This window comes from Indicator indicator, chromosome 28, assembly GCF_027791375.1.
Source record: "Indicator indicator isolate 239-I01 chromosome 28, UM_Iind_1.1, whole genome shotgun sequence".
NCBI classification, from domain to species: Eukaryota; Metazoa; Chordata; class Aves; order Piciformes; family Indicatoridae; genus Indicator; species Indicator indicator.
Genome location: NC_072037.1, coordinates 2,483,009 through 2,504,967, shown reverse-complemented (window position 1 = coordinate 2,504,967; position 21,959 = coordinate 2,483,009). Strand labels below are relative to the sequence as shown.

Sequence of the window (21,959 nt, the reverse complement as noted above, 5' to 3'; positions counted from 1 at the left end):
AAGGCAGCAGTGGTGCTAACTGAGACCACCACAGCTGCCAGGGAGAGGAGTGGATCTCTGTGTGGCTCAGCAGCCTGCTGCTGGGATTAATTTCCCCATCCCAGATGTCCCACTTCCAGCTGATAACAAGCTGTGGGGTGGATCCTGCCCTACATACCAGGGACAAAAAACACCAAGAAATCCCCCAATCCTCTACTCAGGCCAGGAGAAGGTGTTTAGGGAGAGGAGGTCGTGCACCAAGGGGGCATCCTACAGCACCCATGCTGCTCTCCCACACCTGGCTGCCTTCACCAGCATGTGGAGCATCCCTCTCATCACACATCTCCTGCTCCTTGGCTGAGAGCTCTTCATTTTCCTGCTTTTCCTCAGTCACTGCATGTGTCCAGAGCAAAAAATCCCAGTCCTCAGCATGGAGAAACATGTTCTGGCAGCTGCTCTTGCAGGAAGAAAGAGAGCAACCCTCTGGCACTTGCTGGAGTGGGGGTGTCTGAGCCAAACCATGGCTTGGTGCAGGGCCAGATGCTGAGGGTGACACTGACCCTTCCCTGCAAGCAGCTCCAGCCCAACACTTGGTGCCACAGCTCAGGGTCCCCTTCTGAACAAAGCCACCCCTCCACAGCATATGTGCAGAGTCCCTTCCTCACCATCCAGGGCCTGAGAAAAGGACAGGACAGCAGAGCAGCAGTGCTGGCCTTGGGGACACACCATGGGGTGGATCAAAAAGCCACCCAGACCCAGGCTGGCAGGGGAAGGAGTTAATCTCTCAGCCCAAGCTGCTGCCAGAGCTGTGCTCTGCCTGAGGGCACCTCAGCACTCAACACATTTCTCTCTGAAGTAATGCTTTCCAAAAGAGTTTGCTGCCTGACTGCATCGTGGGTGGATGCTGGGAGAAAAGCAGAGGAGAAGGGGAGAAAATCAGGGGAGAAGGGCACCCACCCCCCTCACCCCCCTTGCTTTTCCTATCCCTGCCCCTCAGCTCCTGCCTGCAGCAGGGCTGTCCCAGGACTGTGCCCTCATCAGATATTTCCCTTTTCCCAGTCATTGTTGATTAGGTTTCCATGAGCTAATAAGCAAGACTCAAATGTCACTGGTCAGGGGCCAGGCAGGCCTGGCACGCAGCAGGTGAGTCACACCTGCCAGCCCTGCCTTGGCCAGAGCAGGAGGCACCATTAAAGTCCTGCAGTGTCACAACATGAGTGATGTCTGCCCCAGGCATGCATCAGCACAGTGCTGCTCACACAAGGACTCTGCCCATGCTAGAGCCACGTGCTGGACATCTTCTGCCAGCCCTTGTGTAATAGAATCATAGAATCATAGAATTGTCAGGGTTGGAAGAGATCTCAAGGCTCATCCAGTTCCAACCCCCCTGCCATGGGCAGGGACACCTCACACTACAGCAGGTTGCTCACAGCCACATCCAGCCTGGCTGCAAAAACCTCCAGGGATGAGGCTTCCACCACCTCCCTGGGCAACCTGTGCCAGTGTCTCACCACCCTCATGGGGAAGAATTTCCTCCTGACAGCCAATCTGAATCTCCCCATTTCTAGTTTTGCTCCATTCCCCCCAGTCCTATCACTGCCTGACACCATAAAAAGTCCCTCCCCAGCTTTCTTGTAGCCCCCTTCAGATACTGGAAGGCCACCAGAAGGTCTTCTTGGAGCCTTCTCTTCTCCAGACTGAACAGCCCCAACTCTCTCAGTCTGTCTCCATAGCAGAGCAGCTCCAGCCCTCTGCTCATCCTTGTGGCCCTTCTCTGGACACCTTCCAGCACCTCCAGATCCCTCTTGTAACAGAGGCTTCAGAACTGGACACAGAGCTCCAGGAGTGGTCTCAGCAGAGCTGAGCAGAGGGGGAGAATCCCCTCCCTGCCCTGCTGGCCACACTTCTCCTGCTGCAGCCCAGGCTCTGCTTGGCTCTCTGGGCTGCAAGTGCTCACTGCTGGCTCCTGCTGAGCTTCTCCTCCCCCAGCACCCCCAAGTCCCTCTCCTCAGGGCTGCTCTCCAGCCAGTCCCTGCCCAGCCTGTATTGGTGCTTGGGATTGCCTCGACCCAGCTGCAGGACCTTGCCCTTGGTCTTGTTGAACCTCCTGAGGTTGTCATGGACTCACCTCTGCAGCCTGTCCAGGTCCTTCTGGATGGATCCCTTCCCTCCAGGGTGTCTGCTGCACCACACAGCTTGCCTGAAAATTTCCCCCAACATTAAATTGCCAGCCCAGCCCAGCCCAGCTGGAAGCAAGTGAAGCTGTGCCACTGCCAGCTGAGCTGCTGGTGAGCAATGCAGCTGGAGGTGACTCTGTAACCTGTTGGCACCCAGGGAACAGGCAGCAGTGGTTGTTGTGTGTTGGGGCAGCTGTCAAAAACCAAACACACTGTCCCCATGGGGACACAAGCAGCCTGTGACAGCTTCTAGGAGCATCTCCTGCCAGCACCCCCCAGCTCTCTGCATGGAGGATATCTGCCCAGCTCACCTACACAGGTCCCTTGGGGGTGCAGGGTGATGACAGGAAAAGGTACATATGAATTTGGGGTGACCCAGGGCTGGAGCTGGGTACAACAGTGCCCTGGGGAAGCAGCCAGCACCTCCCACCACGGGGCAAGTGGAGGCAAAAGGCTGTGGGCACATCCTCACTGCTCTGTCTGCCTCCACACCTCTCACACTGGTGGGAGCTGAGCATGATGAGCTTCTGAAGGTCCATATCCACTGCCTGCCACTGCCTCTGTAGGGAAGCCTGCTCCAGTCACCCAGTTTGCCCACTAGGACAGTGTAAGCTGAAGCCACCCTGCCACCCCAGGGACCTGCCCTGGCACAGGCTCCCAAAGAGGCTGAGGCAAGCAGCACAGAGGCAGTGGCACAGCCTCTAGCACCCAGGGGAGGTTCAAGGGTGCAGCCTGGCAGGAAAAAGGAAAAACACCCAGAGGGTGCAGCCAGCAGGGCAGAGCAGACCACAAAGGAGGCCCTTGGAGGGCCACAAAGAGAGATCTGAGAGCTTCAGCCATTAAACTGAAAGCTGAGAGCAGCTCAGTGTGTTACAGCAGCACAGCAAGCCATAAAGCACAGAGGGGCAGCTGAGGGCAGACCAGCTCTGAGCTGTGTATGAGACCTGAGAGCCTCTCCCTTCCCCAGAGAGTTGAGGAAGATGGGAGAAGGTCATGCTGGGCACTGAAGAGCTGGTGTAACAAGCCATGGGATCCTTGGCTGATGACAATGATGGAAAAGACATTGGGTGTCTAATAGAGCCAGGATGACTGATAACAGTGTGCTGCAGTTCCCTGTGACCATGGGGGTGAGGTGGAAACATCCCAGGCCCAATTGTGGGCCCACATCCCAGATTAAGCTCCATGGAGAATGAAGTCATCCTAGCTAAATCCCTCTGACTGATCTCACTTCACCATTCTCCTTGGGGATGGAGTTTGTCTTACAGAGCAGCTGCTGCCAAAGCTGTCCAAACCTGTCCTGAACTACCACATCACAGCTGCATTCCCCATCCCCCCTGCACCCTGGGAGCTGGAAGTGCTCGAGGGGAAACCAGTTTTTGCCAGCAGCTGTTTGCCAACAGCACCCAGCACCTTTGCACGCTCCTCCCATGGGCAAATATTCCAAGCCCAGCCCTATCCACAGCTATTTTTACAGAGTCCTCCTAAAACCTGCCTTGCACAGACATTTCAGGAACCAGGGGCTCCTCCTGTGATGGGGATGAAGGCCAAACACATCTGATTTGTGTTATCAGGCTAGAGAGGCGCCAGAGGAAATCGATCCATCTGGGTCTGAATCATTTCTCCACCAGACACCTGCCTGACCACAGCACAGCTACAGCTCGACCTCTCCCTCCTCCCAGCAAGCTCTGCTGTTATGATTTCACCACTTGTGTTCCTTGCTGCCACCCAAACACCTACAGGAGCTGCAGACAGCTCCTGTAAAATGGGCTTGAAAAAAGAGAGAGCCAAGAGAGCAATTTAGCCTGGAGAAAAGGAGGCTGAGGAGAGACCTTCTGGCTCTATACAACTCCCTGGAAGGAGGTTGGAGCAAGGTGGGGGTTGGTCTCTTCTCCCTAGTAACAAGTGATAGGAGAAGATGAAATGACCTCAGGTTGCACCAGGGGAGGTTTAGGTTGAACATGAGAAGAAATCTCTTCACTGAAAGGGTTCTCAACCACTGGCACAGGCTGCCCAGGGAGGTGATTGAATCTCCATGCCTGGAGGTGTTGAAAAGAGGCAGAGATGTGGTGCTGAGGGCCATGGCTTAGCATCAGCCTTGGCAGAGCTAGAGAATGGTTGGACTGGATGGGCTTAAAGGTCTTTTCCTACCAAACCTGTTCTGTGATTCTGTGAATCTCATCTCATTGTCCTCCAGAGGTATGTTCCCACTCATGGCATCCCATCGTCTCTTCTCAGCAGCTGCAGGGTGTAAGGACTGAAGAAAAAAATAAATTCCTCAGGTCCGGTTTGCTACTGCCTGTCCCCCAGGCCTGGTCAGGGAACTTCTCTGGTATGCACACTCAGCAGGGGTTCTGGTTTCCCAGCTCCTCACATGGCTGCCTGTGCACAAGGTATCACCACGAGCAGCTGCCCCTGCACTGGAAACTTGGCCACCTGTGTCACAGCACCAAGGCAGACCCTGCTGCATTGTCACCAGGGCACTGAGGGCTCTCTGCCCATCCCAGGGTGGGTGAGATGAGCAGGGACATGGTTTAGTGGCCATGGTGGTCTTAGGCTGATGGTTGGACTCGATGATTTTAGAGGTCCCTTCCAACCAAAACAATTCTATGGTTCTATCCTCTGACAGGGCAGCCCTTGGGGGGCTGGTGGGGACAGGGGGCTCCTCTGCACCATTACAGCCCCAGCTGCCCTGTCTCCAAGGAGCAGGAGGGCAGACCCTCTTACACCCCCAACCCCTCACCAACAAGTCAGTTGTCCCCAGTGCCCCCAGACTGTGGGTGCTGCCCAGGGCAATGCATTGCTCCCTCAGCTTTGCACCATCCAGGCACAAAGCAGCTGGGAGGTGTCAGTGCAGCTGCTGGGTGCATCTGAACCTCCCAGGCTAACCTCCCCTTGTTCCGTGGGTGAGGTAAGTGGCTGCCTGTTCCCAGTGCCCTGCCATGGTAACCAGCTTTCCTGGAAGGCTAATGGCTGTGTCTTCCCAGCAGTGAGCCAGAGGCAGGTCTGTGCCAGGCAGCATGACCCTTCCCTCCCCAGCAGCTGGGGCCCAGCCTCCTGCTCACATGTGGAGAGGTTCTCAGCCACGTGGGTTGGTCACCCATCCTGCATTGCCAGGCTGCATCCCTGTGATGGTTTTAGGACTCCCTTTTTTTTTTTTAATTTTTCTTCACAAAGTTCAAGCAGAGAAAGTAAAAGAACGGAAACAAATCAGTCTTGGGTGTAAGAAAGCTAATTAATGGTTGTTCTAAACACTTCCATTGGAGAGAGAGACATGTTTAAGAATCTCTACTCCAAACAAGATAGGGGACAGGGGGGCAGGCAGGCACTCTGGCAGTCTGTCTGCTCTCAGTCTGCCACCTTCTCTGGCTGAAGACAACAGCCCCACACCCTGACCTTGACTAGCTCAGTCTAACAGCCTCTCTGCTTCTTGACTCTCTGCCTTCTGCCAAGGGGCTTTGGGAAGAGTCCTTCTGGCTGGGGGGGAGGCCCCTCAGGGAAGAAGCACAGCCCCTGTAGGGGAGGGGGAAGACAGGGGGCCTGGTTGTGTTTTTCTGTTGATTGCACCTGTTTGTAAATGTTGTGAATAGTGTCTATGTGTACAGATTCATAGAATAGAATCATAGAATCATAGAATCAGCCAGGTTGGAAGAGACCTCCAAGATCATTGAGTCCAACCTGTCACCCTACACCTCATGACTATCTAAACCATGGCACCAAGTGCCACGTCCAATCCCCTCCTGAACACCTCCAGGGATGGTGACTCCACCACCTCCCTGGGCAGCCCATTCCAATGGCCAACCACTCTCTCTGTGAAGAACTTTCTCCTCACCTCCAGCCTAAACCTCCCCTGGCACAGCTTGAGACTGTGTCCTCTTGTTCTGCTGCTGGTTCCCTGGGAGAAGAGACCAAACCCCTCCTGGCCACAACCTCCCTTCAGGTAGTTGTAGACAGCAATGAGGTCTCCCCTGAGCCTCCTCTTCTCCAGGCTAAACACCCCCAGCTCCCTCAGCCTCTCCTCACAGGGCTGTGCTCAAGGCCTCTCCCCAGCCTCGTTGCCCTTCTCTGGACATGCTCCAGCAATTCAACATCTTTCCTAAACTGAGGGGCCCAGAACTGGACACAGGACTCAAGGTGTGGCCTAACCATGCTGTGTACAGGGGTACAATGACCTCCCTGCTCCTGCTGGCCACACTGTGCCTGATGCAGGCCAGGATGCCATTGGCTCTCTTGGCCACCTGGGCACACTGCTGGCTCATGTTCAGCTGCTGTCACCCAGCACCCCCAGGTCCCTTTCCACCTGGCTGCTCTCAGCCACTCTCATTGCATTTCATCCTAGGTTTAGTTTTGCCTGTAAGATGCAGCTTCATTTGCTTCCAGACTGAGCTAGCCTGGTCACTGTCGGTGTGGGAGGGGGATTTCAGCTCTCACACTGTTACAATCCCCCTCTCAGCAAGACACTGCTCTCACCCAGGGTGTCCCTGAGCATTCCCCAAACAGCTCACCCAGGGCTGAGGTCCTGGGGCTCTTTCTTCCCATATTTTGAGGGATCAAACTGGGGTGAAAGCAGCTGGATGCATACCCAGCACCAGCCTGGGGGAGGTGGAGTGATTAGGTCCAGAGAGGGGCAACCACTCTGGTGAAGGGTCTGGAGAACAGGGCTGGGGAAGAGCAGCTGAGGGAACTGGGGGTGGTCAGGCTGGAGACAAGGAGGCTGAGGGGAGACCTTCTGGATCTCTATAACTCCCTGAGAGGAGGTTGCAGTGAGCTGGGGGTTGGTCTCTTCTCCCAAGGAACAAGAGAGAAGACAAGATGAAATGGCCTCAAGATGCACCAGGGGAGGTTTAGGTTGGACATGAGGAACAATTTCTTCCCTGAAAGGGTTGTCAAGCCCTGGATCAGACTGCCCAGGGCAGTGGTGGAGTCCCCATCTCCAAAGGGGTTTAAGAGGTGTGGAGATGTGGTGCTGAGGGCCATGGTTTAGTGGTGACCTGGCAGTGCTGGGTTAAAGGTTGGACTCAATGATCTTAAAGGCCTCTTCCAACCTAAACAGTTCTATTCTTTGACCACTGCCAGCCATACTCACTGGGTGAGCAACCCAGGAAAGCCACACAAGGCTAGTGGGGGGCCAGGACCAAGGACCTCCTGACCAAACCTCTCCCTGACTCTTCTCCTGGCATGTCCAGTACCATTCCATGCCACCTGTGCCCTCCACTTGTGGCTGCATTCCAGCAGCAGGAGCAGTGAATTGCTGGTAATGAGCTGTATCTCTTGATGAGCTGAGAGCCTTTGAGATCAAAGATGCTTTTATACAAAACCCAAATATGATCACTGGCCTTTAAAGGCCAGACTGAGCTTCTCAGAGGGGGAAAAAATAATTCAATTTTCTGTAGGTCTAATTTGAAACCATTTTAATGCTCATTAAGATAGAGAGACCCAAGCAGATTGTGCAGGCTGGAAGACAGGGAGGGGATAAAAGAAGTTATTATTGACATTTGAGTTGAGGTCTTTATTCTCCCCAGAGCTTCCCACTTCTGGCCAGCAGCTTTGGGTAATGCTATTGTTAGCACCAGAATTGGAATTCTAATGTCCTCTTTATAAAAGGATTGGGGGATAAAAAACTAAATTAATCCTGAAGGCCTAGACTGAATTCCAAGTGCTGGAATTTACAGTGACAAAAAGAGGTCTGAAGACAGAAAAACCTGCAAAGCTCCCACGTCCTTGCTCCCTGCCGTGGGGTGCTCACAATGCTGGCCCACCCTGGGTGTCCCCCTCTGCTCTGCCTCCCTCGCTGATGTCCTTGGTGGTGGCAGCGAGGGAAGGCACCGCAGCGGGAGCCTGGTCCCGGCTCCCAGCTCGGCAGCCCACTGGAGCCATCTGCTGGAGCCTGCTGCTGGGTCACAGCCCCGGGGACAGCTGTCGCCAGGGGTAAGGCACCTTTCAGCAGTGTGCCTCCAGGCCAGGGGGTGCGGGATGGGCACAGGAAAGAGCCCCGAGGGGGATTTATTTGCTGCGCTCCAGGAGCGTTTGGAGGGGGGGTGGACCAGATGACCTTCAAAAGCCCCTTCCAACCCAAAGCGGTCCAGGATTGACGTGCAAAATTTGGTAAGGGTGGGGACAGCTGTCCAGCCAATTGAGAGTGTAGGGTGCTCCTGAAGGGGGCTGAGGTGTGGGCATGCTCAGAACCTAAAAAAAAAGAAAAAGAAAAAAAAATTTAAAAGCTTCTGGACATGGCTCTCTTGGAAAGCAGGCTTCAGCTAACCTTCCCCTCCTGGCCGCGGCAAGCAGGACCAAGCCCACTTCTGCTCTATGCGGCTGTGCCTGAGGAGGGCAGCAACCCCCCAGGCAGCTCCTCCAGACCCCAAACCTTCCTCCTGCTCCCCAGCCCCAAAACCTGGCACCCTGCAGCTCCCCAGCCCCAGGACCTGCCACCTTCCTGCTCCCAGCCCCAGGACCTGCCACCCTGCAGCTCCCCAGCCCCAGGACCTGCCACCTTCCTGCTCCCAGCCCCAGGACCTGCCACCTTCCTGCTCCCCAGCCCCAGGACCTGCCACCTTCCTGCTCCCCAGCCCCAGGACCTGCCACTCTTGCAGCTCCCCAGCCCCAGGACCTGCCACCCTGCAGCTCCCCAGCCCCAGGACCTGCCACTCTTGCAGCTCCCCAGCCCCAGGACCTGCCACTCTTGCAGCTCCCCAGCCCCAGGACCTGCCACCTTCCTGCTCCCAGCCCCAGGACCTGCCACCTTCCAGCTCCCAGCCCCAGGACCTGCCACTCTTGCAGCTCCCCAGCCCCAGGACCTGCAACCCTGCAGCTCTGCAGAATGCAGCCTGGCTCCAGCCAGGACCCCAGCAAGGGGCTGCAAGGGGTCAGGCCTGTCCTCCCCCAGCACAGACCCCTTGGGGCTCTCCATCAAGAAAGCGCTTGGGAACCATTACCTAAACTGCAGTAGCTTGCACCCCAGCAGCCTCACTGGAGAAGATTCCACATGGGGTCCCAGCACTGCTCCCATCCATTGCAGCCCAGCACCAAGCCCTGGACCAGGCTGCTCAGGGCAGTGGTGGAGTCCCCATCCCTGGAGGAATTGAAAAGACCTGTAGCTGTAGTGCTGAGGGACATGGTTTAGAGGTGACCTGGCAGTGCTGGACTTGGTGATCTTAGAGGTCTCTTCCAGCCAAAACAGTTCTGTGCATCACCTCCCAGCACTATCCAAGCCTTGGATGGGGACAGGGACAGGGACATCACCTCCCCACCACAGCACCTGCTCCACTGGCTGAACCCAAGAAGCCACCTTTGACAGCAGCAAACAGCAACACTGAAAGAAAACCCAAAGGAGATTGCTGGCAAAGGTCTTGTTTCTAAAAGAGCACTGACAGGAGTGGGAACTTGCCTGTGTCCTCATTTCCCTGGTTGATGGGAATCACTCCTGCTTTAGGAGAAAAAACAACCCTGACATGTGGTTTCTGGCCCATTTTGACCTCAAAAAGTGCAAGCAAGAAGATCTCTTTTGGGAAAGGGCAGCATGGAAGTGTCCACACACACAGCAGCTCCAGCTACATGGAGACCAGCAGGCAGCATCTCCAGTGAATGGTGACCAGGGCTGATGCCAGCTCAGGGAAAAGCCCCTGGATATGAGTCCTCAGTTACTCTTTCTGGGAAAAACTTTCTCCTCACAGAGTAATTGACCAGTGGAATGTGCTGCCCAGGGAGGTGGTGGAGGTGTTAAAAAAAAAAAAAAAAATGGATGTGGTACTTGAAGCCATGGTTTAGTTGTCAGGAGGTGTTAGGTAATAGGTTGGACTTGATCTGAGGTCTTTTCCAAGCTGGTTGATTCTGGGATTTTGTGATTTTCCCTGGAGCTTCACTGCCCTCCATGGAAGAAGAAAATCCTCCATCAGCAGGTCCAAAGTGGTCGGAGGCAGCATGGTTCTGTCTCCAGCCAAAGATATTTACAGGGATTCCCAAATACACCATTCCCAAATTCAGAAGGGCTGCACAGCACACCAGGAGGGCTGAAGCACTTTAAGCCACTGGTTCAGCTGGGGACACAAACATCACTCTTCCTGCTCCAGATTTAGTCCTTTATGGATTTTCCAGCTGCTTCCAGCAGTCGCTGTCCCAGTGCTCAAATTACCCATGAAAGCCATCAGAGGAATGAGGAAACAAGACAGCAGTGTGGCTTTGATGGAAAACATGAAACATCTTGAACAGCATTTACTAGAAAGAAAATTTGTCCTTCCCAGGGTGGGGACTGGGTTACGTTTGTTCTTCAACAGCTCAGAGACACAGAGGACTCGTGGCTGACTGTGACATGGGCACAGCCACCTCCCAGCTCCTGCTGCCCTCACTCTGCTGGCAGCACCATCACCTTCAGGAGGGACTCCAGGTCCTCCCTTCCAGCTTCTCACCTGCATCAGACTGAAAGATAAACAAACCCAGTTTCAAAATCCCCATGGGTGCACTGGAGCACACATGATGTCCCCTGTCTGTTCGTGCTGCTGCTTCCCTTGCTCTAGGCAACCCCACCTGTGGGTGACTGCAGCTGGGTCACATCCTGCAGGTCTTTCCCAGGGATCTGACCTACCTGTTCAGGGTGTTCCTGGGAGTGGAAAGCTGTCCCCTGTGCCTGCATCCAGCTCCTCCCCACAGCTTCAGCATGGAGGCACTCCAAAAGGCTGGAAAAGACCTCTAAGGGCATCCAGTCCAACCATCAACCCAACCGTGGCCATTAAACCATGTCCCAAAGCACCATGGCCACATTTCTTGAACACCTCCAGGGCTGGTGACTCCACCACCTCCCTGGGTAGCCTGTGCCAATCCCTGACCACTCTTGCAGCAAAGAAATTTTTCCTCATCTCCAACCTAAACCTCCCCTGACACAATTCCAGGCCATTTCCTCTCCTTCTATCACATGGTACTAGGGAGAAGAGACCAACCCCCACCTCACTGCAACCTCCTTTCAGGGAGGTGTAGAGAGCAATGAGGTCTCCCCTCAGCTTCCTCTTCCACCAGGCTAAACACCCCCAGCTCCCTCAGCTGCTCCTCCCCAGCCCTGTGTTCCAAGACCCTTCCCCAAGTTTTATTGCCCTTTATCTGGACACATTCCAGCACCTCAATATCCTTGGAGTGAGGAGCCAAGAGGCTCAAACACAGTGCAGAGAGCAAGAGGGTGTTGACACCACACTACATGGCAATGCCCTACCTGGGGGTTTCACCCTGTGAATACAATCTGTAACCCTCCCTCCACCTTCTAAAGAGATTCCAGCCCAAGGAGCTGCTCCATGGCCCCACAGTGGCATGGCCCAGAGGTGCAGCAGGGGGATGTCCCTGTGCAGAGGGGTTCCCCTCCCTCCCCCGAGGATGTCCCTGGAGGGGAGGCTGCTGCTGGCTGTGCCCAGCAGGGGTTCTTTGCTGAGTCATCAGCACACACCCTGTGTAAACGCCGCCAGCTGCTGCCCCAGCCACTGTTTGCTCAGCCTCCGCTGCTCTGTTTGCCTTGCAGGGGATCACGATGGAAGGAGATGGCCTCTGGGCCACCAGCAAACCAGGCAAGGCAGCCCCCCAAGGCACCTGTCCCAAGGATCCTCCAAGCAAGAGAAATGAGATGATTCTCACCCTCTGCTCTGCTCTCATGAAGCCCCACCTGGAGTGCTGTGTCCAGTTCTGGTCCTCCCAGCACAAGGAGGACATGGAGCTGTTCCAGTGGGTCCAGAAGAGGTCACAAAGATGATCAGAGGGCTGGAGAGGGTGGACAGACTTGGGGCTGTTCAGCCTGGAAGAGGCTCAAGGGAAGCCTTAGAGTGGCCTTCCAGCACCTGAAGGGGGCTGTAAGAAAGCTGGGAAGAGACTTTTTACAAGGGCTTGTAGTGATAAGACAAGGGGCAATGGCTTTGAGCTAGAAGAGGGAAGAATGAGACTGGAGATTAAGAAGAAATTCTTGAGAGTGAGGGTGGGGAGACACTGGGAATAGGTTGCCCAGGGAGGCTGTGGATGCCTCTTCCCTGGAGATGTTCAAGGCCAAGCTGGATGAGGCCTTAAGCAACCTGGGCTGGTGGCAGGGTATTTGGAACTGGATGACCATTAAGGTGCCTTCCAACCCAAACCATTCTATGAATCTCCATTCCTCCAGGGCTGGTGCAGGCTGTTTGGTGGTTGCAACCCATCAGCAAGACCCACATCAAATCCTCCATGGAGCTCTAGAAGCTATAAGACGAACACCCCCAGCACAGCATAACCCAGCTGCCACGCAGCCTGGGCATTTATTATCACTTCCTTGCAACAGAGATATGGAAATACAGCACCCACCCTCCCCAGGTGCAAAGAGCAGCAGCTGCAGCTTCCACATAGGGATCTATATACATCACAGTGTAAAAGTCCATCAGGAAGGAAATACAATCCAAGGGTTAAAAAAAATAAAACAACAAAACAGAAAACAAACAAAACAACCTCCCTTCATACAACCTAAAACCAGGAGAAAAAAAATACACAAAAAAAACATAAAAGAGAAAAAAAAACACAACAAAAAATAAACCCAAATCAAAACAGTGGTCGAGAAAAACAAGTTGAGGCCCTCCCTCTGGCTATAAAATATTTATAGATATTTCTAAGGCCACATTTCACAAAACCAGAAGCGAGGTTCCTAAAGAGTCTGAGCTTGCAGCCGAGGACACCGCAGAGGCACAAATCCCACGGGAGAAGCTTAGTGTGGAAACAGAAACCTCCACCCACCCTACCCCACCCCACCAGCTCAGTGGGCAGCATAGTCCTTGGTCTCCACCCCGGTCTCGTTCAGCACCGTGGTCCTCATGATGGCCTCGGTGACGGCGTAAGGGTCGCAGTTGGCGGCCGGCCGCCGGTCCTCGAAGTAGCCGCAGCCGTCCTGGCCGACCTGGCGCGGGATGCGGATGCTGGCGCCGCGGTTGGCCACCCCCGCGGAGAACTCGAAGATGTTGGAGGTCTCGTGGTGGCCGGTGAGGCGCCGGGAGTTGTCCCTGCCGCCCCGCGGGTCGTAGACGCAGATGTGGTAGTCGTGGCGCTTGCTCAGCTTCTCGATGGCAGCTTCGATGTGTCTGCGGCACAGGAGCAGGGCTTGGGTTTGCCAGCAGGTCCCTCTCGAGGTGGGGGGGAGGGGTGTTCCCCCCAGTGGCACCCCCCTGCCATGCCCTCCCTCTGTGGGGGACAACAGCCCAGGGGACACTCTCACAAAGCACCTGCCCTGAAACCGAACCAAGCTGGGGCAGCCTGAGCCGGGCCTGGGGCAACCAGACAGGTACAGAGGCACAAGCACCACAGGGGCACGGGGGTGGGGGGGGCACACACACGTCCCATGGGGACACAGGGTGGGCACACACACCCCAGGGCAGGCACAGGGAGCTGCTACATGGCCAAGGACACCCCAAGCCCCTCGGGTGCAGCCCCCAGGACTCACTTGAGACCCCCTTCTCTCCGCATCTCCTCGGTGCTGTAGTTGGTGTGACACCCAGCGCCGTTCCAGTTGCCAGTCATTGGTTTGGGGTCCAGAGTAGCCACGACCCCAAAGTCCTCGCAGACACGGTGGAGGATGAACCGAGCCATCCACAGGTGGTCTCCCATCTCAATGCCTTCACATGGGCCCACCTGGAATTCCCACTGGAGAGGACAAGAGGATGCACCACTCAGGATGGGCAGGTTCCTGCCTCCTCAGCCACCCCTCACCGAGGGCTGCCAGCCTGGGGTGTGGCTGAGCTTTATCCCTTGAGAACCATCAACAGGGGTGAGGAGCATCCAAGTTAAGCAACAGGAGAGCTTTGGCATGCAAAGATAAATGGGAACAAACTGCTCGTGACCAAATCGAGCAGATCAGAAGGGGTTTAATCCAAACAGAGGTAAATAAGCACCACACCTGCCTTAAAGGATGGTGCTGGAGCTGCTGTTGTGGAGGATCCCTTAGAGAATCACAGAATGATTTGGAAGGCACACCAAAGATCATCCAGTTCCAACTCCCTGCCATGGGCAGGGACACCTCCCACTGGACCAGGTTGCTCAAGGCCTCATCCAGCCTGGCCTTGATCACCACCAGGGATGGGGCATCCACAACCTCCCTGGGCAACCTGTTCCATCATCTCCCCACCCTCACTCTAAAGAATTCTTTCCTAACCTCCAGCCTCAATTTCCCTTCTTTCAGCTCAAAGCCATTGTCCCTCGTCCTGTCACTCCCAGCCCTTGTCAAAAGTCCCTCCCCAGTTCTCCTGCAGCACCCTTCAGGTAGTGGAAGGCCACTCTAAGGTCTCCCTGGGACCTTCTCTTCTCCAGGCTGAATATGGATCCCCCAACCCACACTGCAAACAGGGCAGGGGACAAACAAGGACCCTGGATTGTTCCCTCCCTGACTGGAGCCAGGGTTGTGCTACCCAGTGACTAAGCAGAGGGTGACACATTCATGGCTGGTGGCACAGCTTGGCTGAGCCAGAGAAAGAGCCCAGGATGCAGAAAGTCACCAGGAAGGACCCTGGAAAAGCCATGGCAAACAGCAGGGTCGTTAAAAGCCCTGCCTCAGCCCCCCTGCAGATAAGCCCCCTGCTTATCACTGCCACATCAGCAGCAGGGAGCCAGCCACTCATGGCTGCAGGACCAAGCTGCCGTCAGCCAGTCTGGCCACTCACTAATGCGATCAGGGGCTGCCTCCAGCTAACTCCTGAATAAACCCAAATCCCCCCCAGCTTCTTCCCAAGGCCATGTCCCACTCAGCTTCCCAGCTTCTGGGGTAGAGGAGCAGAGGACAGGCACCCAACGCTCCACATGCTGCTCCCACAGCCCATCCTGGCTCATGCTGTTCCCTGTACCCTCGCTCTGTGGAGGGAGGACAGCACAAGGGAGCATCCAGCCCCACAGGGCTGCCAGAGCTGAGGCCCAGCTCTGCAAGGAGCTCTCCTGCAGTTTGCCTCAGCTGTGATTTCACTTTTCCTGCCCCAAAGAGCAGGGATTCTCACACTGGGGCAGGGAGGAAAAATCATAGAATAATTTAGGTTGGAAGAGAGCTTCAAGATTGAATCCAGCCATTAACCCTACTCTACTAAGTCCACCACTGAGTCATATTCCTAAGCAGGGCTTCCCAGGGCAGTCATATTCCCAGGGCTTTTAAACACCTCCAGGGATGGTGACTGCACCACCCCCCTGGGCAGCCTGTTCCAGAGTCTGACAACCCTATCAGTGACAAAAATTTTCCTAACACGCAACCTCAACCTGAGGCCACTCCCTCTTGTCCTATCACTTGTTACTTGGGAGAGGACAGCAACACCCAGCTCACAATGACCTCCTTTCAGGGAGTTGTAGAGAGCAAGGAAATCTCCCCTCAGGCTCCTTTTCTCCAGACTAAACCACCCCAGTTTCCCTCAGCTGCTCCTCACCATTCTCTAACCATGTATATTGGCCTCCTAGCAGTGCCACTGCTCCCATGGAGATGTACTGTAGGGAGTGCCTGGATGTGGCATGCTGGAGGTGCTGAGGTGTTCCAGCCTCATGGTAACTCACATCCCTCAGTGAAACAGGGGCTGTCCACACATACCTGGGAGGGCATCACCTCTGCATTGGTGCCACAGATCTTCACCCCTGCATAGAGACAGGCCTTGTAGTGGGACTCCACGATGTCACGCCCATACACCTTGTCTGCTCCAACCCCACAGTAATAGGGGCCTGGAAAGGAAAGAAGAGTAAAGCTTTGAAGAGCAATGATAGCACTGCAGCACAATCCCACCCCTGACAGGTACCAGCCAACAGCTGCAAGAGGATTTATGGGAATTAAATGGTGTTGCCCTCCATGAGGCATTGAGCCACCAATCCCTGCTCCAGGACCAGCAGCATGAGCAGTTCAGCTGTGGAACCTCAGCCTTATCTAGGCAGTTAAACAGGACTTGTAACACATCAGCTGGGAGGTAGCCAGAAGATAAGGAGAGGTTGGCTTGCTCTGCCCTCCAGCACCTTGCTGACCCTTGGAGCACATCAAGCATCCAAGATTGTTCTGACAAGTTGGCATTGTTCATGGCCAGGAAATTCAGCTCACTGAGGCTTTACACAGCTCTTCCTCATTCAAGCAGGTCAGAGGAAGATCTCCTCCTCGCCTGGGGGAAGGGAGATGTTGAAAGCTCTGGTCCCCACCAAGGCTGATGCAGTCAGGTTGGGAAACGCCTGGCCCTCTCCCAGGAGGCAGCAGAAGACATTTGGAGCTCACTCCCTGCTGCAGGAGGGCACAATGGGCTGAACCTTTCCAAAGGGCCACAGGGGGGAGGTTTCTCCAGCTCTTGCCAAACAAGTCACGCAGCTGAGCTGTTTGCACAGCCAGGGTCTGGTGGAGGTGGCACTGCCAGCTCCTGTGAGCCACAGGGCATCAGTCCTGCCAATAAACAGCTCCCAACCTCATCCCAGCTCCTGCCTGGTGGCAGCCACGATGGGAAAGCTGCACCCAAGGTTGGGGAGCAGGCTTTGCATTAGGTGAGTGCCATCCTCCAGGCAGCAGGGTGGGAGCTGAGGGGAGAGTTTGGGCTGGGGAAGGGAGGGAGCACTCACCCTGTGGGCCGGGGAAGCCATTGTCAGGCCAGCCGTAGGGGTGGCCGTTGATGCCCAGTAGAGTGTACTCCTGCTCCATCCCAAACCAGGGGTGGCTGTCCTTAACCAATTCCATGACCTTCTTGCATGTGTGTCTCAGGTTGGTCTCTGGGAGCAAAGAGGTCCAGGTTAGACCCATGTTATGGGCAGGCACCCACCACCCTCTGCTTCATCCCAGTCAGAGCTCAAGACTCCACCTCTGCCAAGTGCTTCCTACAGAAGCCTTAAGTAAACTGGAGAGAGAAACCTCTTCCTGCAAGGCTCCCTGCACAAGTTTCCTCATTGCAGATCTACTCCATCAACCACAGCATCAGGCCACAGAGGTTTAATTAGCATCCTGCACAAGCCACCACTGATGGTTCATGGACATCCTCCTCTTACACACTAAGACACCAGGAGCCATACCCCAGTCCTGCCCTACAGGCATCCAGCAGATCTGGAAACAGGGACTATGCATCTTCCATCACTACCTCACCCCCATCCTCTTTCTACCAGCCTCAGCTTTAATTACCCTTATCTTTCTCTAGCCCTGTGGTTTGGTTTGCATCCCAGCTGGCTGGCCCTGACTTGGTCCTTCGTAGTGCTCAGGGCAATGGGGGCTTTGCCAGGCACATAGAGGATCCTTCTGCCATGGGACAACATGTGAGGCAAGGGGAACGAGAACCTGGACTGAAATAGCAGGGGAAAAGAGCTGAAAAACTGTTGTCACAAGGACCAGCAGCCTCTGGGCTGCAAATTTTCCTTTTAGATCACAGTAAAATATTCCAGAGCAGCTCCTGGGGCTGGAGAGGGGCAGTGACATCTCCCTTGCACCAATGGGAAAAGTGGGGAAGGCAGTTCCTCAACAGAGCCCTTAACATCCATGGATGTTCCCACCCTGAACAGAGGTTATCCGTGGGGCTCTGGGCTGAGCGCTCTGTCCCAGCTCCATCCCCAGGAGCTCCAGGGCCAGGAAGCCAACTGCTCTGGTAGAGGAACTGCTGAGCAGGAATCTGAACCCCGACTCTCCCCCCACGGAAGGCTCGACACTGTCTAAAGAGGAACGAGCTCCGTCTTTCACCATCGCTGCCCGCAGCCTCTCCTCTCGCCGCAGCTGTGTGCATGACCCCGCAGACGCCGTCCCCCTCCCCCCACACCCCCTGCAGGGACGCGGCTCCACTTTTCCGGCAAATCACCGGCTATTGGCCGGCAAAGAGCCCGTCACAGTTCCTGCAAACCAGCTCCCCCTCCTCTGTCTGTGGCTTTATCAGACAGACTGGACAGACACCGGGACCACAGCCTTCTGCCTGGAGCGATAAGGCCGAGCGCCAGCTCGCTCCGGAGTCGCTTGCAAAAGGTCACTCCGAGCCAGCCCACGCCACAGCAGCACCTTCTCCCTCCTTTTCTGTAGCCAGCCATCAGCGAGGAGAGCAGCCATGACCTGGCACATTAAACCTTGCTGCCACTTCCAGCTCTAGATCCCCCATGGCAAGCCCTGGGGGCTGGGAGTGCTGAGGCTCAGAACCCAGGTGCCACCTTCGGCACACTCGAGTTGGCAAGGGCTGCTCGCTCCCCGACTCTGCTCCTCACCCTGCACCACTAGAACATGTTCCTGCAAGCAACAACCACCAGCACTGCTTGAATCCTGCAGCCTCGGGCCAGGCGCTCCCCAGTGTCAGCAGCTCAGAGCAAGCAGCTCCTTGAAGAGAGGGTACCCTAAATAATGAGGGGGTGCCCCCTGGGAGCTGGGGAGCGTGTGCTGGAGGTGCTCACCTGCAGGTTTCCTGTTGTACTTCAGCACTTCGCAAAGCACCAACTTGTTGGGGTCCAGACAAAAAGGGTCCCTGAACATGCGGACTGGCACCAGGAACATGTCACTGTTGGAGCCCTCAGCCTGTGCCGTGCTGGAGCCATCGAAATTCCACTCAGGGACGTCTGCAAGGCAGCAGGGGACAGAGAAAGCAGCAGGATTGGGAAAATGTCTCTCATATGGACTGTGGTAAGTCCCCGTGGCTAAGACCCAGGATGGAGTACCCAGAGGGCACCAAGTGCCTTGGAACGATGGCCACAAAGCTTTTCTTGCCCATCCCTGGAGCCCAGCAGTGCTCCCCGAGATACAGCATGTTCACCCCCTCAGCACCATCGGGCCACAGCCAGGATCGGCCCTGACCACTTCAGCTCCCTCTGCCAAACCCCATCCGGATGCCAACAGGTCTTCATGCCTGTTTGCCCGGTGGAAAGGGGCAAGGATCTCCTCCTCTTGTGCCCTCTCCACCCAGCATTAATAACAGATCTTAGGGATTAAGCAAACCGCAGTGATGCAGGACAGATATGTACCTGCCACTGGACACAGCCCGGTGAGACAACCGCAGCGGATGTCACACCACCAGGAAGAGAAGCACCAACTCCCACCACCCAGAGCGCACCACAACTTCTCTCTCCGGCCATGCTCGGGCCCCTCCACCATGCCACCCACCGTCTGCGGGGTGAAGCTGTGGCATTACCTTCGATGCTCTTGGGCTCCTTGTCGAGGGTCCTGGTCTTGCAGCGCACACCCTCGCCGCTGCCATCGATCCAGACGTAGGTGACCTGTACCAGCCCGTCCTGGGGCAGCTTCATGTACTGCTCCCGCACCAGCTTGTTCAGCCTGGAGCTGTGTGACACCGACATGGCGACGGCCCTGCCAGAGCCCGCAGGTCAGCATCCTCAGCCCCTTCGCCCCCATCCATTCTACAAACAACCCCCTCCCCCAAAATCACTCCACAAAATAGCTCTCCCACAAAACACCCCCCAACGCTGCCCAGCGGTCGCCGGCCCGGCCACCCTAACCCCACCGGGGACTCGAACCCGCACCTCAACAGCTCACCGGCCCCAAAGCCCCCCACGCCTGCTCCCGCCGCGCTTTATAGCAGCCCGTGCCCGCCCCGGGGCGGCTCCGGTCGACGCCGTGCTCCGCCCCCGCCCCCGCCCCGGGAGCAGCGGCGGGGGAGGGCTGGCGGGGCGGGGCTGGGCCGAGCCGGGGTGAGAACGGTGAGTGGAGGACGGCTGAGACGTTTCCTTATTGACACCCACCGGTGACTGGGGAGAAAACTGTTTTGCATGGGCCGATAGCAGGGACTGAGCATGGTCGGCCGGGCAGGGGCCACTGTGTGCCCGGTGGCCAAGAGGCCACCAGCATCCTGGCTTGGATGAGCAATGGTGTGAACAGCGTGACCAGGGCAGGGGTTATACCCCTGTGCTCAGCACTGGTGAGACCACACCTCGAGTATGGGGTTTGGTTTTGGGGCCCTCACTGCAAGGACATTGAGGGGATGGAGCATGCCCAGAGAAGGGCAACGAAGCTGGTGAAGGGTCTGGAGAAGAGGGCTGGGGAGGAGCAGCTGAGGTTGTTCATCCTGGAGGAAAGGAGGCTGAGGGGAGACTTCACTCTCTACAGCTCCCTGAAAGGAAGTTGCAGTGAGGTGGGGGTTGGTCTCTTCTCTCTAGTATCAGATGAGAGAGTGAGAAGAAGTGGCCTGAAATTGAACCAGGGGAGATTTAGGTTGGACATCAGGAACAATATCTTCCCCAAAAGGGTTGGCAAGCCCAGGAGCAGACTGCCTTGGGCAGTAGCAGAGTCCCCATCAGTGAATGGGTTTAACGCTGTGTAGATGTGTGTGGGTTGGTGGTGACCTGGCAGTGCTGGGTTAATGGTTGGACTTGATGATCTTGAAGGTCTTTTCCAACCAAAATGATTCCACAACTGAAAACATGATTTATCACTCCTTCCCCAATGCTGCACGTGTCCTCTCTCATGGCACTTTGTTTTTTCAGAGTTGCTTTCTTACACATGAGCAGGTGTTTGGTCCCCCAGACCTGCTCTGGGGGGTGGGGTGTGGAGCTGGTGAAGCTGGCATGGCCTCCTCTCCCTGGACACCACAAAATCCAAACTGGGACCATGTGGAGATGTGATGCCTGGGAATAGATTGGGCTGGGTGGTGGGTATTGGGGACATGAGCAACCAGATGTCTGGGAACAGGGGCAGTAAAATCCGTGAGGGCAGGGACACTCAGATGCCTGGGGACATAGTCAACCAGATCTCTAGGGATACAGGCAACTAGATCCCTGGGGACATGGCTACCCACATCCCAGGGATAGGAGCACACAGGAGCATGGAGACAGGAGTAACCTGGGGTATGGACAACCAAAACCCTGGGGACAGGAGCAACCAGATGCCTGGGACAGGGGCACTCAGATCCCTAGGGATAGGGGCACTCAGATGCCTGACAGCCCAAACACCACCCTTGCCCCTGCATCCTGTCCTGGACAGCTGCTGCCTGCCCAGCTTCAGCCCCTCACAGCCACCAGGCTGCGTTTGCCTCCTGTGCACCTGGACAGCACAAAAGGCTGAGGGGTGAGCTCCTGGGAGAATGCTGACACTCCCCACTCCAGTCCCTCCCTCTACAAACCCTTGAGCTGAAGACCAGTTTCCAAGCACCAGAGCTCACCTAAGCAATTTAAAAACCCAAACCACCCAGGAGCAGCCTTGGCTCTGCTCTAATTTACCATCAGCTAAAAGCCCTCAGCCAACAGCAGTGAACTGGAGTAGATTATTTCAATACAGCAGCAATTCCCAGCTGTTGAGCCGAGCCCAAATCTCAATTAGATTAATTAAACAGGCCTCTGCCTTCTCTGTTTCCCATAGACACTGTGTTACAAGGCTCACATCTGAGTAGAGAGATCACAGCTGTGCCAGCACAGAAGCAAACAGCCTGCGCCGGCACCTCCCGGCCCTTATCTCCTGATGTTTTTTTTTTTTTTCCTGGGAGGAGGGCAGCATTTCAAACAAACCCCCAGCAAACCCAGTCAGCTGAGTGCTCCCCCGTTCTCCAGCCTCAGTTTTAAGCAGTTTTTCAGTCTTAGAAGAGAAGAAAGGGCTGTAAAGCAGTACCAGACTCCAAAGCAGTTTGGGGGTTTCATAGAATCATGGAATGGTTTGGGTTGGACGGGACCTTAAAGATCATCTAGTTCCAAGCCCCCTGCCATGGGCAGGGACACCTCCCACCAGAACAGGTTTTGCTCAGAGCTTCATCCAGCCTGGTCTTACACACTTCCAGGGATGATTCCCTGTAGTGATAGGACTGTGGGGAATGGAGCAAAACTGGAAGTGGGTAGGTTCAGATTGGATGTTAGGAAAAAATTCTTCATCATGAGGGTGGTGAGACACTGGCACAGGTTGCCCAGGGAGGTGGTGGAAGCCTCATCCCTGGA

General features: G+C 55.6%; 1 protein-coding gene across 1 annotated transcript; it reads right to left on the bottom strand.

Moving 5' to 3' along the window:
• Positions 1 to 12,897: 12,897 nt before the first annotated feature.
• LOC128976275 (glutamine synthetase) lies at positions 12,898 to 19,382 on the bottom strand. The gene is made up of 6 exons (XM_054393457.1): positions 19,214 to 19,382; positions 18,483 to 18,644; positions 16,692 to 16,838; positions 15,694 to 15,821; positions 13,579 to 13,778; positions 12,898 to 13,219 (listed from the first exon to the last, which is right to left on the bottom strand). The coding sequence occupies exons 1-6, from the start codon at positions 19,377 to 19,379 to the stop codon at positions 12,898 to 12,900; spliced, it is 1,125 nt and encodes a 374-aa protein (XP_054249432.1). The 5' UTR covers positions 19,380 to 19,382.
• Between the last annotated feature and the right edge of the window lie 2,577 nt (positions 19,383 to 21,959).

What these genes read in the sequence shown, in the direction of transcription:
- LOC128976275 (XM_054393457.1), bottom strand. Translation starts at nt 19,379, where the DNA reads ATGTCGGTGTCACACAGCTCCAGGCTGAACAAGCTGGTGCGGGAGCAG. An exon ending in GTACAACAGGAAACCTGCAG is followed by an intron (nt 16,839 to 18,482) that starts GTGAGCACCTCC and finishes CTTTGCTCCCAG; the next exon opens with AGACCAACCTGAGACACACA. An exon ending in CAGAGGTGATGCCCTCCCAG is followed by an intron (nt 13,779 to 15,693) that starts GTATGTGTGGAC and finishes TGTCCTCTCCAG; the next exon opens with TGGGAATTCCAGGTGGGCCC.